Here is a 14,409-nt window from a genome sequence, read left to right on the forward strand (position 1 = left end):
GGCTCAGGCTGAAAGGCTTATAGTAATTGTAGCTACCTAGGTATGTTTGGAATGCGATTCGTGTCGACTTGAGAGTGTCTACTACATGACGGGATATTTGAAACCGATGGGGTGTAAAATGCCCATGTGTTGAATTATGCTCCTCCTCAGTTCCTTCAACCATGATAATGAGATAGATGGTCTTAGACCCAGACCCCCAAATGTCTATGAGGATAGCGCCAGACATGCATCAACCGCCAAGCCGACCCTGTTATATGGCCATATTAGCACAAGTTCTCAGTCGAAAACAGGGCGCTGGAACGCCTAGAGAAATAAAGTCCTTACCTTCCCTGTTTCTGGTAAACAACATCGCTAATCACATCTTTATCGAGATCAGGAAACATGCCTGCTAGTGTCTCTACAACGTTTGCGTGCTCGGCACGATGCAGGCGCTGGGCCTCTGCTGCCTCGGCGCTTGCTTGTCTCGCGGCCGCTTCTTCAGCAGGGAGCGCGTGCTTGGCGAGCAACACCTCTTGTTGGCGTCGCAAAGCAGCGTGTTCGTCGCGGTAGTTGGATCGGGGGGATTGGCGATCCGGCGGAGCTGGAGACCGGGGCGCACTCCCGGGGTTAGAGGACGAGCCATTTTCGTCAGAGAAGATGCGGCCGATTGTGCTGAGGGGTTTCTGGATGGTTCGGAGGAGGCCGCTAATTGCTGCGCCATCTTGGGCTTCGCCTTCGTAGGACGAGGTCGAGCGCCGGGGGGTTGAGCCCTCTGCGCCGCCGTCCGTGGAGGGACGCCCGCTTGATCCGCTGCGATGGATGCCGGTTTTTTCGTTGAATGTTGCCTGCTGCTGGACGATGGGGGATGTGGCTTGGTGTTTTTCTGCAATGGCTGATACGGCTGCCTCAACGTTTCTTTCAAACTCGTCGTCAGATATTGTCAGTGATGATCGGTCCATGTTCTCGATGAATTGGATAGCGCCCATCTGTGGGAAACCTGTGTTAGCAATTTTGGGGAGAGCATGGCATGCAGGCCGTTTGTGAAACATACCAGAGATGACAAGTAGTAGCCAGCCTCGCCGCCGAGCTTCTCCTGATTTCTGAATCGCAAGATGTACTGCACATTGGAAACCAGATGCTCTGGGTTGGATTGCAGCACAACGTAAATCAGAAGCGGCATGAATGAATCTGCTGATGAGTCTGACTTGTTATGTTTCAACAGACCTGTCAGAATTAGCAACCGAGAAAACACCGTGTGATGATTACGCTTCTGGAGGAGCTCACCAAATATCACCTTGGAGCAGTTGAGAACACATATAATTTTGTCTCGTGGCGCTCTATATGATTTGATCTTTAAGAGTTCTGGAGAGAAAGAATGAGCCAACACGTTAGAACCCTTGTGCCATTGACCAACATAGAGACGGACCATACCTTGCTGAGCTAGCTTCAAAAACCGGCGACCGCTGTCACCTACAGGTGGAATATCCAGATGCTCCAGCTTCACCCATCCATAGATATTGATCTTTTGCGTTAGAATCTCATCGCGCTCGACGTCTTCTTGGTGTTGCCCTCGGCGACCCGGTCCTAAAGGTACATCTCCGCCTCTCCGTCTTGGTTTGGCACCAGGGATGGGCTTCGGAGGCGCAATCGCAGGGGAAAATGTCTGCGTATATAATCGATTCATGACCAATTTTTCCATTCCCTCGCGGGCATTGTCGAATTCAGCGTCGGACACATCCCTCCAGACGTCGCACAACATCATCTTATTGGCAATGAAGGCCAGGAAATCGCTAGTAATCTTGACCTGCTCGTGAACCATCCACTGTTTCTTGCCAAATTCAGACAAGAACGACTTGAGATACCTTGCAACTGGATCGGCCTTCTTGTTCCGTAGCTGTTCTAAGAACCGGTGAAAATCGAAGGGCAGTGCCGGTTCTGGTTCTGGATCGGGCGGAGGTGGCCGATGCATAGATAGCTGCGGAGAAGTTGGCGCCGTGATGCTAGATGGCCGTCCGTCTTCTCGTGTCCTAGGGGGAGTTCCGAAGGCACCGTCCTTGGGTGGAACGGGGGGTCCTTGGTCATCGGTAGCCCGTTCCTTGGACCGTACACTAGACGGAGACGAGGTAGACATGCGCAAGGCGCTGAAGTCTTGGAGTGGGCTCGGTATCGACTGCGAGACTGGCTCCAAGCTCGACTTCCGTGGTGGATGCGGAGCAGGCCCAGAAAGAATGGGAGAGGCGATTTCCAGGCGCGGGCTCATGACTTCGTCTACACCAGGCCCACCACCTGCCTCGCTGAACTGCTCCATGATGCTCTGAATTTCGGACCGAGAGCCGCCATCTTGCTCGTCTTCGCTTGTATACCTCTTTTCTTCATCTGCACCATCGGATCTTGACGGCGAGGGCTCGTCGGATCGGTAGGATCTTGCAGTGGTGGAGGGGCACCGCGAAGGTGGCTGCGAGGTCACGGGGGTTGCGGGTGTGGGATCGACATAGGCCGACTGCTCGGCCGTAAGATATTGGGCATCATTTTCGATTTTGTGTGACGACGAGGCCGGGGCCTTTGGGGCCTTTATCGTGGCCACAGAAGAGGTCATGACGTCTGGTGTGCCTGGCTCATGGAGCTTTAATGGTGCTAGGACCTGCTTCCCGGTGGCGGGTGTTGAGGGTTGTCTGATGTCGTCGGCGGGGCTTGAAGATGCGGACAAAGCTTCGGCAGAGGTAGCATCCTGCTCTGTCCCCCTTTCACCGGAAGTAGAAGCATGCCCTCGCTCGTCGTCTTTGTTCTTGGAGCCGTGTTGCTTGTCCCCGACAACGGCTGGCTCAACGACATGGTGGGCTGGGGAGTCGCAGAGGTGTCTTGGCTCTACATTTTCTTTGATAGTTGCTGTGTCTCCGCCGCCAGGTTGGCTAGTAACCTCTTGGCCCGCGGGTTCCTCCGGCGGCGACATGCACGGCGTTGGATGATTGCGGCGGTTGTGTTCAGTCGCGGAGGGTCCAGAAACGTCGAGGTCGGTGAGGTTGCTGAGTTGGCGGATATGGGATGCGGGGGCACGCAGGCAGTTGGACTCGGTAGCAGACGGTAGAGAAGCTATGAAGACATGAGAATGCGGGTATATCTAGGTTGTGTCCGGGGTTGAGAATGGCGAGCTGACGGTGCAGCGTTGGAATGTCGGCTGGCTCGAGATGGATGATGGTGTTGGCCAAGGTTGTTGACGCTTGACAATAGCTCGCGGGCCGCGCGTGTGGAAGTGCACTGTGCACGACCAAGTCGGGCCACACGCAGCCACTGGCGGAGGGCGGAGGCAGCGCATCAGCGGACCAGAGGTCAGAGAACTGGATTGACATCTGGACATTGATTGAACGTCAAGTCAAAGCATTGATGTCAGCACAGAGCGTCGATGTCAGTGGACATCAGTGGATTGGCATCAGTGGGCCGCGGGGTCCAGTCAACCAGGGCTGGATGCAGCAGCGCCTCAATCCTCCATGTCCCTCCATCAATGTCGACCAGACAGGTTGATTGACTCGGTCAACGCTCAAGACTGGTCACGTCGCCCAAGATGCCAGCTACCTACACTTGCATCACGGTGGTGTGTCACATGGGCACTTACAGATCAAGAAATCTACTAGGTAGGTGTACTTGGGAATTACTGATGATGCACGCGTCGACAATCGACCACCATATTTGACTTAGTTTGGCAACGTTCAACTCGTCTCCTCTCATGTCAATTCAATATCAATAGGCCGGCCACTCTGTAAAATGAGGAGCATACCGTGACGGATTCTTGCTCATGCACAGTCTTGGCAGTGTAACATTTTTTCCACTAGCCTTGGACATGTAGCGACTCCGTGTCCTCTTCGAAATTCTCGAATCCAATAGCAGCAAGTTGCTACAATGCACGAAACGCATAACCCCCCAAGAAAAGAATCATGACTCATTTCCTTGACCAAAACACACAATCTCCGTTCCGTAGCGAAAATGCTTACCCGGTCGACTCAGCAATCGTCATGAAAGTCTAAGCTTTGCAACTCAGCCTCACAATCACCAGCCCAGGCGTTTTGCGAGGCCGAGTTAGTCACAACACTTGACTCGGCATAAAAACAAGCCCTCACAATTCCAATATAATCTACCCCGACTCATCGATTGAGAACCAGAGGCCTTCAGTAAACACTGCTCACCATAAAATCACGGCACCAACAATGGCTTCAACACCCCCGTATCGCCAAATACGAGCAACATACACGCCCGACACCATCACCGTCTACCAGGCGTATAAACGCTCCATTGCCGATGCCGCAGTGAAGCACCAGAAGCTCAATGCCTCTCCAGACTTTCGTCCCGGACGGATGACTTGGGTCAAGCCCAGCTGGAGCTGGATGATGTACCGCGCAGGATATTCGTACAAGGACCCCGGGCAAGAGCGTATTCTAGCATTGCGCATGAAACACGCGCACTTCATCGCGCTGCTCGACAAGGGCGTGCTGTCTGCGCACACTGAACGGATCGGTGGTGCTGGCGGTGGTGAGCAGGGCCCGCGCGATAAGACGAGCGAGGTCAGGATTCAGTGGGATCCCGAGCGCGATGAGAGATTGCGGGTTTTGCCGTACAGGAGCATACAGATTGGCATCCCGGGATCGCTGAGTAAACAGTGGGCAGAGGAATGGATCGCTGAGATTGAGGACGTCACCGAGAAGGCGAGAGGCCTGAAGGCGGCACTCGATGAGAGAGCCGACGTTACGAGGGAGGAGCTGCTGGATATGGGGTATGTTCCTGAGGAGAGAGTATTTGAGGTTGGCCACGATATTAGGGAGAGGTTGGGAATGGATCTGGCTGGCTCGTAGATGCTGCATTTACTTTGTAGCCATGAGTGAGTCGGGCTGCACAGAATTTGTATATACCTACCTACCTAGGTGGGCATATACGGGCATGTTTCTGTAGTATACTCTGTACGTGGTCAAGGCAAAAGGAAAGACGGAGGGGGAAAAGCCTTGAGCCTTGTAAAGAATTCTTGGCCAAACAGTGAAACTCTTGTGCAGGAGTAGAGTGTACTTGGCCATGGGAAAACACAACTGGCAAGACACTCCATATTTACAGCCATCTTGCTTCATCACTTCGACCAAGTAAACCCTCTCATATCCCTCATCTCCTTGGTTTCAAGCTTCAACGTAAATACCAACCTCGAATACCTTGTCTCCAACCCAAATGTCCCAACCACAACGTCATTGCCCAACACAAGGACCCCTCTCCTCGACGTCTTATCTAATACCCTCTCAAGCTCGGCACGGGCAATTTTGTCCTGCTCCTCAAACCCGCACCATGGAACAAAGTACAATGCAGGCGTACCAAATGGATTCTCTGCCAACGGCTCTAACCCAACCACCAGACACACGCTTTTCGTCTTGGTCTTGTTGGCCCCCGCTTCAATGGTAATCTCTATTGTGCCAAGAACTTTTGGCTCCTTGAGCTCATCAACGGCTGGAATGGGATTCTGCTCAAAGTTGATTTCGTACGAGCGCTCCACGGCACTGCCCTTCATGCCGATGAAGTATTGCCACGTCGGAGAGCGGGATCGGACGCTGAGGGAAAGTTTGTTCAGCGGGTGATGGACTTCAGGATGGAATACGATGCCACCAGGAGGGCGGGCGGAGGTGCACTTGTGCGGGATGAAGATCTGGCCAAGCTCAGGTTGCTGCAGTGTCGACCCGGTTCCCGAACCGGTACATAATAACGTGGCTAGTTCGTCCGGAAGGACCACATTGTTCATCATGGATAGGCCGAGTATATCAGGCCGAATGCGGGCCATGTCCGAGTTATTGTCCCATGCCGTTCGCTGAAGTATAATCACCGGGCTTAGGGACGAACTTGACCGCTCTCGTCCCATATCACAGTCCAGAAAGGCGAGAAATATAGTACGCGATGTGTCTTTTGGAAAGGGCGTCACGAAAAGATCCAAACGCAGTCCTCTGTTCGAGACAGTGACTGTCCGATTTGAACTCCGCGTGAGATATCTTGACCGACGTGGAATCATGTCGTTGTAGTTGCCAAATGCAGCAGGGCTGTCCGCTAGGAGCCCCCAGAACTGCCGCTTGTCTGCTATTTCGACGGGGCAGCTCCATGCATAGAGTGACTCGTCGTCGGTGGACTTTATGATCTCGTCTTGAAGGCGCCGCTAGGAGCCCCCAGAACTGCCGCTTGTCTGCTATTTCGACGGGGCAGCTCCATGCATAGAGTGACTCGTCGTCGGTGGACTTTATGATCTCGTCTTGAAGGCGTCTGAATGCCTTGGTGGCCCCTTCGCCGTACAGAAGCGGCATGTTGATATCGAAGATGCCGAGGAGACAGTATGAAGCGTCCTCTGGCCGTGTGGTGGTTCGGTTCGCAGCCCAGCTCATTCTTTGCGCAACCGAAATCCCATCAAGGCGCTGGCGACTTTGTAGACCGCCGTCCTTTGATGCTTCGAGCACATCTTTTGGTATCCCTGTGATATCGCGGATGAGCTCCCTGAGCGAATCTCTCGTGAATTGCGCTTCCCAATGCCGATCGTAGAATATGACTTCACGGGGAGCAATTAGTTCCTGCAGAGTCCATCCTCTTGTGAACCAGCGACTGGATCGAAACGTCGTCGAGGCCGGAGTGTCTGTCGCGGCATTCCAGTCAGACAAGAACGCGATGCATAGGCGAGCTTCTGCGTACCATCTGAACATGGAATTGATGGCTTCAGAAAGCTCTGCACTGCTGGATTTGTCGATGCAGCATGTGTCAATCCATATGAAGTCTAATGCCAGGGATTTTGCTACGGCGCAGCTTTTCTGTATCTTGTCCCATCCTCTCTTCTCGCGAGCATCGTGCCTCCGCAGCCGGGACAGGTCATTGAAAGTGATTTCTTCATCAACCCAGGTGTGTGATAGAATGGCGTATGGCGGGACTTGGTCATCTGTGAAAACGCATAGCTCGAATGAAGGGGCGTGCAGCAGCCTCATGACTTCATGGGCAATGATGGTTGTTGAGCTGAAGCTGTGGACAGCATCTTGTTGGAACTCGGAGGCTCGCCCGGTGAACAGGGTGCCCCGACACCTACACAACCCTGCTCGGGCCCATGTCCGTCGGCGTGATATTTGTAGTAACGCGGCAATATTGATACATCGATCAGGAAAGAGTACGAGATAAAAGCACCACAATCAAGCCTCATCAACATTATCATCTCTTGTTTATTTGATACATATAGCCTACTTCGGCTGGGCCCCGGATTACGAAAGCTTCTTCCGAAGAGTGCATGTGGGCCATGGCCAACCAAGGCACCAAAGAGCACCAAAAGGCGCCTCCCTCGCGATCGCTGAGCTCTCAAACCTCGATCGTGGCAAGAAGTAAAAAAGGACGAAATAAAATATATTCCCTAACCCGAGAATTCCCTTCGAACGCCGGCGCCTGTATATATACGAACGTAGTAGCTGAAAATAAAGATCTATAGGGCAATTGCGCCTCTTCGGTTCTCACGGACGTGCAGTAATCCCTGGAAACCACAAAACACAAGGAAAGCCTAACACCAAGGTCAGCATAGGTGGCACACGAAAAGTTTGGAAGCAGAAGCCGAGGGTCCCGTACTGCGTAGACAATGACGGCTGTAAAGATGGTTCCAGCTACAGCCTTGCCTTCCACGGGGCTGGGGTCGCCAACGCCTCCAACAAATTCCTCGTGCCCAGTGCGGTATAGCCCGGCGAGAACGCTGAGGATGAGGATGGCAAAAACAGAGATGACGGTGCTGTAGGCGGAAACTCGGAGTTAGTGTAAGAGCTGAAGACGCGGGTTCAGCTACAGAGAGTGCGAGCTGTTATTTCGGGTGAGGAGTCAGGACATACCACGACCAGGCGTGCATGGCACTGACGACGGGCTTCATGATGGGGAGTGGTGGCGCAAGCCCGTCTATTCGACTGATGGGAAATGAATGGCCGTCGAGGTGCTTCGGCGGAATTGGGTGATACCGACGGTATTGCTGTCGCGAATGATGGTGATGGCTCTCTGAGCTCCATAGAGTGGTGATGTGAGATCTCGCTGGTACGTAACGGCCTTACCTGCCTGAAGGATTAGGCAGACGTAGGGCACCAAGCCACAGGCAGCGAGCGGCTCGATCAAGCCACATACTGGACCTGCGCCACATACATACTCAGTGATCCCTCTCTATCTCTTTAGCTGCCCAGTGGCTTATGGAGACTCGCTTACCTAGGAAAATTGTATGGCAGAGGAGTCTCCATAAGCCACTGGGCAGCTAAAGAGATAATACGTACATACTATTGCCGAGCACTTTACATCAACCGTGATGGAGATTTGCCGTCTTTGAACGGATTCATTATCCATTCTTCCGTTCCCTTACTCATCTTCTATTGCCTATTTTCTCAAGCGCTCATGAGCGAAAATTTCATTTTCTCGTCCGTTTCCGTGCCTGCCTACCTACTTACACATCAGACGGAGCCATAATTGTTTGTGCGTCTGCCGAAAGTTTAGCCGAGAATAGCTCAGAACCCATCTACTTGTTCGAGTCGTGTATGTACAATGCCATACGAGCATCCATCCAACCTCCCAACTTGTGTTACGAAACCTCACGGTACGACTCATAACCATCATGGATCATGATGGATGGTCAGCTTCATATGGGATCGCACCCAGCCACGGCCTCACGATGTTTTTGTGTTTTCACGAAACAACGTGGCAGTTGTGGCAGGATCCCAAGGTAGCCTGAGATCTCATCTTACGACATGAAACGATTCACATTCGGATAGTCCCCGGAAGTCACGGCAAAGAAAATGTTCCGCAGCAAAATGTTCCGCAGCCATATCTCTGTCCAATTCGGGAAGGGCAAGGAACGCCTTTCTTCTGAAGCGTTCAAACCAGCCCCATGAAGCGGGTTGCGGCGATCCGTGCGGACCCTGAAACACCAAACAAAACAGCTCTACTCAGGTGCATTGCCGACTCCCGACAGCTGTTCCAACAACTTATTCATTCGGCCAAGAGCTGGTCTGCTGGTGCTACGCCGTCTCTTGGATTTACACCTCAGGCCGGTCGGAAGTGGATGCCATCGACAACAGCAAACGTCTCACTAGGGCGTCGGGCCTGACACAAGGTTCCAATAGAATGGAAACGAGACCTCGAGGCTGAGTCAAATTGCCATTTATCCGTGGCGGCCCCCCGTTGCTTTATCCTCACCGCAATCGTTAGTAGAACAACTGGCGCGATGCTACAGCGTACACACACGCACACGCACTGTTATCTCGGCTACCGGACCTCGTATTGCGGCGAGCAAGACAGAAACACCCCCTTCGATTCGTGCCGTTTTAGAATGCCATGGTTGTTTGCTCATGTTTCTTGGCTATTGGCCTCCAAAGCCTGCTACGGTTTGTCGACGTGTCAGAGACCTATCATGGATGCGACTGACGAACCCATCAACACAGGCCACCAGGTAGTACAATATTAGAAGAGTGCAGTGCTGAGGTCGGAGTGCGGACTGTGCGCCAACGACTCAAGGCGTTGGTTTATAAAATAAAGAAGTGCCCATCTCGTGCCCCCGTGATTCCTTTGTCTATCTTGTTGGCCTTTGTTTGCCGTTTCTAGTCGTTGCCCAATGCCCATTCCGCGCATCCGCCCGTGCTTTGGTTGGGCTGTCTTTGTCTTATTATTATCAACAATCTAACATGTTGGATGCACACTTCAGATTTCCAGTCCTGCAAATTACACTATATGCCGATTTCGCACTCTCCGATTGATATTACGTACCAGACTGGATCCGGCATCTGCTTCATCTGTTTCTTTTCTTGGAGTTCCCCCCGACCTATCATTGGTGTCTTGTGTTACGCCAAGTTTTCTGCCTTCGTGATATATAAACTGCTCGCAGTCAAGCATTGTCCAGGAAACCCTGAGATACTCCGAATCCAACTAGGGGTGCATGTCACACGCATTAACTGCTCAAACTCGTACAATCCCTCTTCGGCATCACAACAAAAGAAAAGGAGAACAAAGATGCGAGTTGCAGCAACAGTGGCAGCTCTAGGCGCTGCAGTGAACGTTGTGCTCGCTGCGGACCTTTTGCCCGAGATCACAGACAATCCTCTCGATGTGATCTACACGGCTACACTTCCGCAGGACCCCTTTTTCCACGCGCCAGAGCTTGATGGGAACATTAGAGGCTTTATAAGTGCTGCCGCGCCTCCTGACGGCTTGGGAGTTCGATTCACTGTGCGATTTGAGAACTTGCCCAAGACAGGCGGCCCTTTTCGTTAGTACACGGTCAAAGAACCAAGGCAAAGTGGATTTGCCATGTTCAAACGTTAGGGATTTACTGACTGGAAAGCAGCTTACCACCTTCATGTCAACAAAGCAAGTAACGGTAACTGCACCGCAACGGGCGCACACTTGGACCCCACGAACCGTGGTGAGAAGCCGCCTTGCGATGCTGGCTCTCTTCCATCGTGCCAGGCTGGAGATCTTGCTGGAAAATATGGCAAGATTACTAGCGACCCCTTCATTGTCGAGTACGTTGATAAGTTCGTATCTCTAAAAGAAGGCGATGCTACCTTCTTCGGCAATCGGTCTTTTGTCATCCACCTCGCCAACTCGACTCGTATCACTTGTGCCGACTTTGTCAAGAATGATCCCGACATACCGTCTGTTTCTTTGCCCGGATCTACTTCCAGGAACAATCAGACTTATACCCAGACTGAGACAACTACTCATACTCAACCCTGTGCCTGCAGTGACCAGCAAAGTTCCTGCACAACAACATATTCTAGTACAGCTACGGCGACGACCAGCACATCCACTACATCCACTACACCAACAAGATCTACTCCGACAGGCACGGGGGTCTCTTCTAGCGGGGTCGTTAGTCCTACCCCGTCAGTCGTCATAGCGGCGGCGGGAAGGAGGGTGCCGGGGCCGTTGCTATGGTGGGTGGGAAGCGTGGCGCTGGTGATCTTTTCTCATTAGTCTCGCGCATTTTTTTCCTTTCCAGGATTTCCGCAATGTATTATATAGACAGCGTATAGCTTCCGTGGGTGTGGCAGAAAGGGTGCCGTAGACTAGACACTCCATTTATCTTGGAACGTAATGGCAGGAACGCATATTGCTCACATGTCAGGATTGTGAACTAGGTGACCGTATTCATGTGCAATGTTTTGCGATTTGCGACTTGAAATGAAATGTATGAGAACCATAAAGGCACGACCGAGAAAACAGATACTCTTACCCCCTGAGCTTTCTGGACTGCACTGTGCACAAAGAATGAGCCTATTTCGAGCTCAGAAACCATGCAATGTTTGCTGGCATCAACTGGGGCCTTTCATTTCGAGTCTGGACCATAACTCGCCTCAGACATGCCCAGGTTTCGTTTCAAACAGAAAGACAAGAGGCGGTCCTGGTGATTAACTAGCCTTTTTTTTATTTTTATTATAATTTAATATCATTCAAGTTTCACGACACGTAATAGAATCTAAATTCGGGTTGAGGGCTTTTATTTCACTTGGAGCATTGCATGTGCAAGTGGGAAAGAAGTATCTGAAAGTTGGGATAACCTCACCCATGTTGGTGCAAACACGTCGCACGTGATTTGCATCCCACCTTTTAAAGCTCCCTTCCCGACTTCTGTTCACCTTCCGCGCCACATGGTCAGTTTATTCTTTCGCTTTTTTCTTCTCGGGTGTCTTTTCTTCTTCTTCTAGTTCTTCTAGAGATTCCATTATTCTTCCAACAGAATCATTTATGCCATCTATATTATGTCACATGTATATCATCAAGTTCACGTCCATCGATTTGACTTCCAGATTAATACTCGCTCTTCAGCTTTGGAGTTTACCTTTGCCCGAAATTGCGCCACGTTGAGATACCGAAACCTCAGCTCCATGCAAAACACATCGCCGTCGAACAGGCAGGGGTCGTAGGAAATCCGCATTCTACGACACTAGTCATTCTCAGAATGACCAAATTCTCCAAGAAAGAGAGGCTGTTAAGCAATATCAAATTGGGCAGCGATGGCGATGCTTCTTCACCTACCAAGAAGATGGGCGCTCCATCTGACAATCTTCCTCCGTCTCCAACACCATCTACTAATAAGGGCCCCAAATTAGAAAAGGACGTGTCTGTAACGCCTCCGTCGGCCGGTCTCATAATTTCTCGCCATAAGTGAGTTGTACTCTCCCAACATATCTGCGAGCGCAGCCTTTACACCACAGTTCAGGTGACAGCAGGATGTCTCTCGCTAGACAATTTCTGACTTGAAAACACTAGGCATTGGCGTCATATATCGGCCTTTCATGGGCCATGGCTCCAATTACCTATCAAGATACTGGAAATGATCGCTCACAACAATTACAACACCCCTCGACCTCGTCCCGTTGACCCGGCTGTTGTGTTTGATGTTCTGAAAATTCGCAAGGCAGTCGACGAAGCGACGAACTTTGCCGTAGTGGCTGCAAGTGACTTGGCCCCTTCGACATTTGTCAATGTCAACGGAGGTGCTCAAAAATTTGACCCCTTCAGCCATGGTGCAAAGCTGAGTGGAGAGAGAAAATTACGGATCAGAGCTCTAGCATGCCAGAAACTTGCCCATGCATATCGGTTGGACGAGATAGCGTGTAGTGTTGCCACAATGCAAGGCGCATCTGCTTTGGAAGAAGTCGGTGGTTTGGTATTGCAGCGAAACCAGGATGACCTCAACGCCAAATATGTCCACTTTTTCCATGAAAAGATTCCGTCGAAGCGATTGGTCGAGACTACAAGTCTTTCACCTTTGACTGACATGATTGAATCGGCACATTACCAAGCAGAAGCCCTTCGTACTCGGGCGGCAGTCAAAGTTATCCGACGCGAATTTGATGGTGCAATACAAGACCTTACGGAAGCGCTGGCGCTGGCCCTACAGAGACATCATGTTCCGCCTCATAACCCAAGTCAGAACCATTTGGGCCCTGAGAAGACCCAGAAGCACGGTAAAAAAAGAAACAGGGGCATTCTTCTCCCTGAAAAAGACCAGCCAAGTGGACTTGTGGCACAGCTGTTCTTTCAACGAGCTTCGGTAAACATCACTATGGCTTGCCAGCATGTCGATTCTTGCTTTGACCCTTCACCGCCTCAAAAATCCCAAGGCGAGAATGGAAATCCGAACACAGCTCTCAAAGGTATTAGCGAGATACAAGACGTGTCAAACGAACGGTTTGAGAATCGAAGGCTTGTGAAAGCTCTGGCTAAACGCGCATTGAAGGACTACACCTCCTTCCTCTCTTACTTTGACTATTCTCCTAATCTGCCAAATCCGGCTCTCTGTGAGTTCAGCGACCGCGTGGCGCATGGAGCGAAAGGTATTGGCAAGCCTTGCAAGTCGTTCGAACAAAGGCACATTGTATACCGCTTATCAGACCTCTTTGCAGCCGTGCCGCCTCCGCATCTCCCTCCACAAGAAACTGGGACCCAGGATGAAGCCAGAAATGCTGTGCAAAATGGCCCAGAGCCGGACACAAGCGAAGCGGTCACATACCACCCCCTCTTAACTGAAGCCTTGCATTCCTTACTACTCTGCCATTGTCTTTTGCAGACGTCAATAAAGGAACTGCAGCGTCATGCTTACATGGTCGCCCGTCTCGTGCAATTATGCCACGGGTATCCCGTATTTCTCGCCACACGATCACCAGCTCGGTCCGACTGGGAAGAAGTGCTCCGCCGGACGAAGGACTGGCTTCCCCTAGGCTCAACCTGGGAGGTTCTATGCGATCATGCCCCTTTGGATGGTAGTGAGGCAAACGACTCACTATCCGCAGCTGCCGCCTCCCTTCTAAGAGAAACCGATGCAGGAACATCCTCCCCAGACAATCAGAGGGGCAGGCCTTTGGAGATCTCATCTCAAGCAGGAGCCGTAGACCCAACAGTCAACCCGGTACACCTAATATCATCTACACCATCATACAAATACGACCCCTTTCGGCACTGGAATTCCAATGACGAAACCAAGGACTTTCCGTTCCTTGTGGAGAGAACAATAGCTATTGTACGCTGGATCCAGGAAGTGCCTGTAGGAATAGGCACAGCGAAGAAAAGGAGGCGGCCTAGGAAGGCGAGGGTCAAAGCCGACACGGTGGAGGCCGACATGAGCAGGTTGGACTTTAAGGGATAAATGAGAGTACTACCCTCAGACTGATGTCTTGGCTGAGGGTATTCGCAGCATTCGACTTTTGAAGATTTAAGTACATGCAAAACGGCGGGTTGGCACAGCGTTTGAATTTTTGGAGACTCTATGAATATGTGGCAGCCATGAATTTGTCTTATTGTGCACGTCCGCTTCTCGCACGAGTTTCATATTTGCAATGCGTCTTCCTTGTCTAAAATGTCTTGGGTTACTCTGGGTATATAACAATATCCCTTGCCATCCAAAAACGCCCGCTCACTTTCCCTAGC

The 14,409-nt window shown here is 51.5% G+C and overlaps 6 protein-coding genes across 6 annotated transcripts; 3 read left to right on the forward strand and 3 right to left on the reverse strand.

Annotated features, from left to right (window-relative positions):
• Nucleotides 1–204: 204 nt before the first annotated feature.
• vps901 (Vacuolar protein sorting-associated protein 9a) lies at nucleotides 205–3,326 on the reverse strand (the record flags this gene model as incomplete). Its single annotated transcript, XM_014690770.2, has 6 exons — nucleotides 205–247; nucleotides 325–965; nucleotides 1,031–1,203; nucleotides 1,264–1,341; nucleotides 1,411–3,069; nucleotides 3,134–3,326. 6 exons carry the CDS (start codon nucleotides 3,324–3,326, stop codon nucleotides 205–207), a joined length of 2,787 nt encoding a protein of 928 aa, XP_014546256.2.
• Nucleotides 3,327–4,178: 852 nt separating this feature from the next.
• Nucleotides 4,179–4,820, forward strand: G6M90_00g100930 (uncharacterized protein; the record flags this gene model as incomplete). Its single annotated transcript, XM_014690769.1, has 1 exon — nucleotides 4,179–4,820. One exon carries the CDS (start codon nucleotides 4,179–4,181, stop codon nucleotides 4,818–4,820), a length of 642 nt encoding a protein of 213 aa, XP_014546255.1.
• Nucleotides 4,821–5,086: 266 nt separating this feature from the next.
• HET-E1_12 (Vegetative incompatibility protein HET-E-1) lies at nucleotides 5,087–6,959 on the reverse strand (the record flags this gene model as incomplete). The annotated part of the gene is made up of 2 exons (XM_066131582.1): nucleotides 5,087–6,058; nucleotides 6,123–6,959. 2 exons carry the CDS (start codon nucleotides 6,957–6,959, stop codon nucleotides 5,087–5,089), a joined length of 1,809 nt encoding a protein of 602 aa, XP_065987761.1.
• A 482-nt stretch (nucleotides 6,960–7,441) lies between these two features.
• Nucleotides 7,442–7,873, reverse strand: G6M90_00g100950 (uncharacterized protein; the record flags this gene model as incomplete). Its single annotated transcript, XM_014690766.1, has 3 exons — nucleotides 7,442–7,516; nucleotides 7,582–7,738; nucleotides 7,836–7,873. The coding sequence occupies 3 exons, from the start codon at nucleotides 7,871–7,873 to the stop codon at nucleotides 7,442–7,444; spliced, it is 270 nt and encodes an 89-aa protein (XP_014546252.1).
• Nucleotides 7,874–9,987: 2,114 nt separating this feature from the next.
• Nucleotides 9,988–10,841, forward strand: SOD5 (Cell surface Cu-only superoxide dismutase; the record flags this gene model as incomplete). The annotated part of the gene is made up of 3 exons (XM_014690765.1): nucleotides 9,988–10,243; nucleotides 10,322–10,631; nucleotides 10,763–10,841. The coding sequence occupies 3 exons, from the start codon at nucleotides 9,988–9,990 to the stop codon at nucleotides 10,839–10,841; spliced, it is 645 nt and encodes a 214-aa protein (XP_014546251.1).
• A 1,097-nt stretch (nucleotides 10,842–11,938) lies between these two features.
• On the forward strand, nucleotides 11,939–14,128 carry G6M90_00g100970 (uncharacterized protein; the record flags this gene model as incomplete). The annotated part of the gene is made up of 2 exons (XM_014690764.2): nucleotides 11,939–12,144; nucleotides 12,250–14,128. The coding sequence occupies 2 exons, from the start codon at nucleotides 11,939–11,941 to the stop codon at nucleotides 14,126–14,128; spliced, it is 2,085 nt and encodes a 694-aa protein (XP_014546250.2).
• Between the last annotated feature and the right edge of the window lie 281 nt (nucleotides 14,129–14,409).

The sequence above is a fragment of the Metarhizium brunneum genome, chromosome 6 (genome assembly GCF_013426205.1).
Source record: "Metarhizium brunneum chromosome 6, complete sequence".
Lineage (NCBI taxonomy): Eukaryota > Fungi > Ascomycota > Sordariomycetes > Hypocreales > Clavicipitaceae > Metarhizium > Metarhizium brunneum.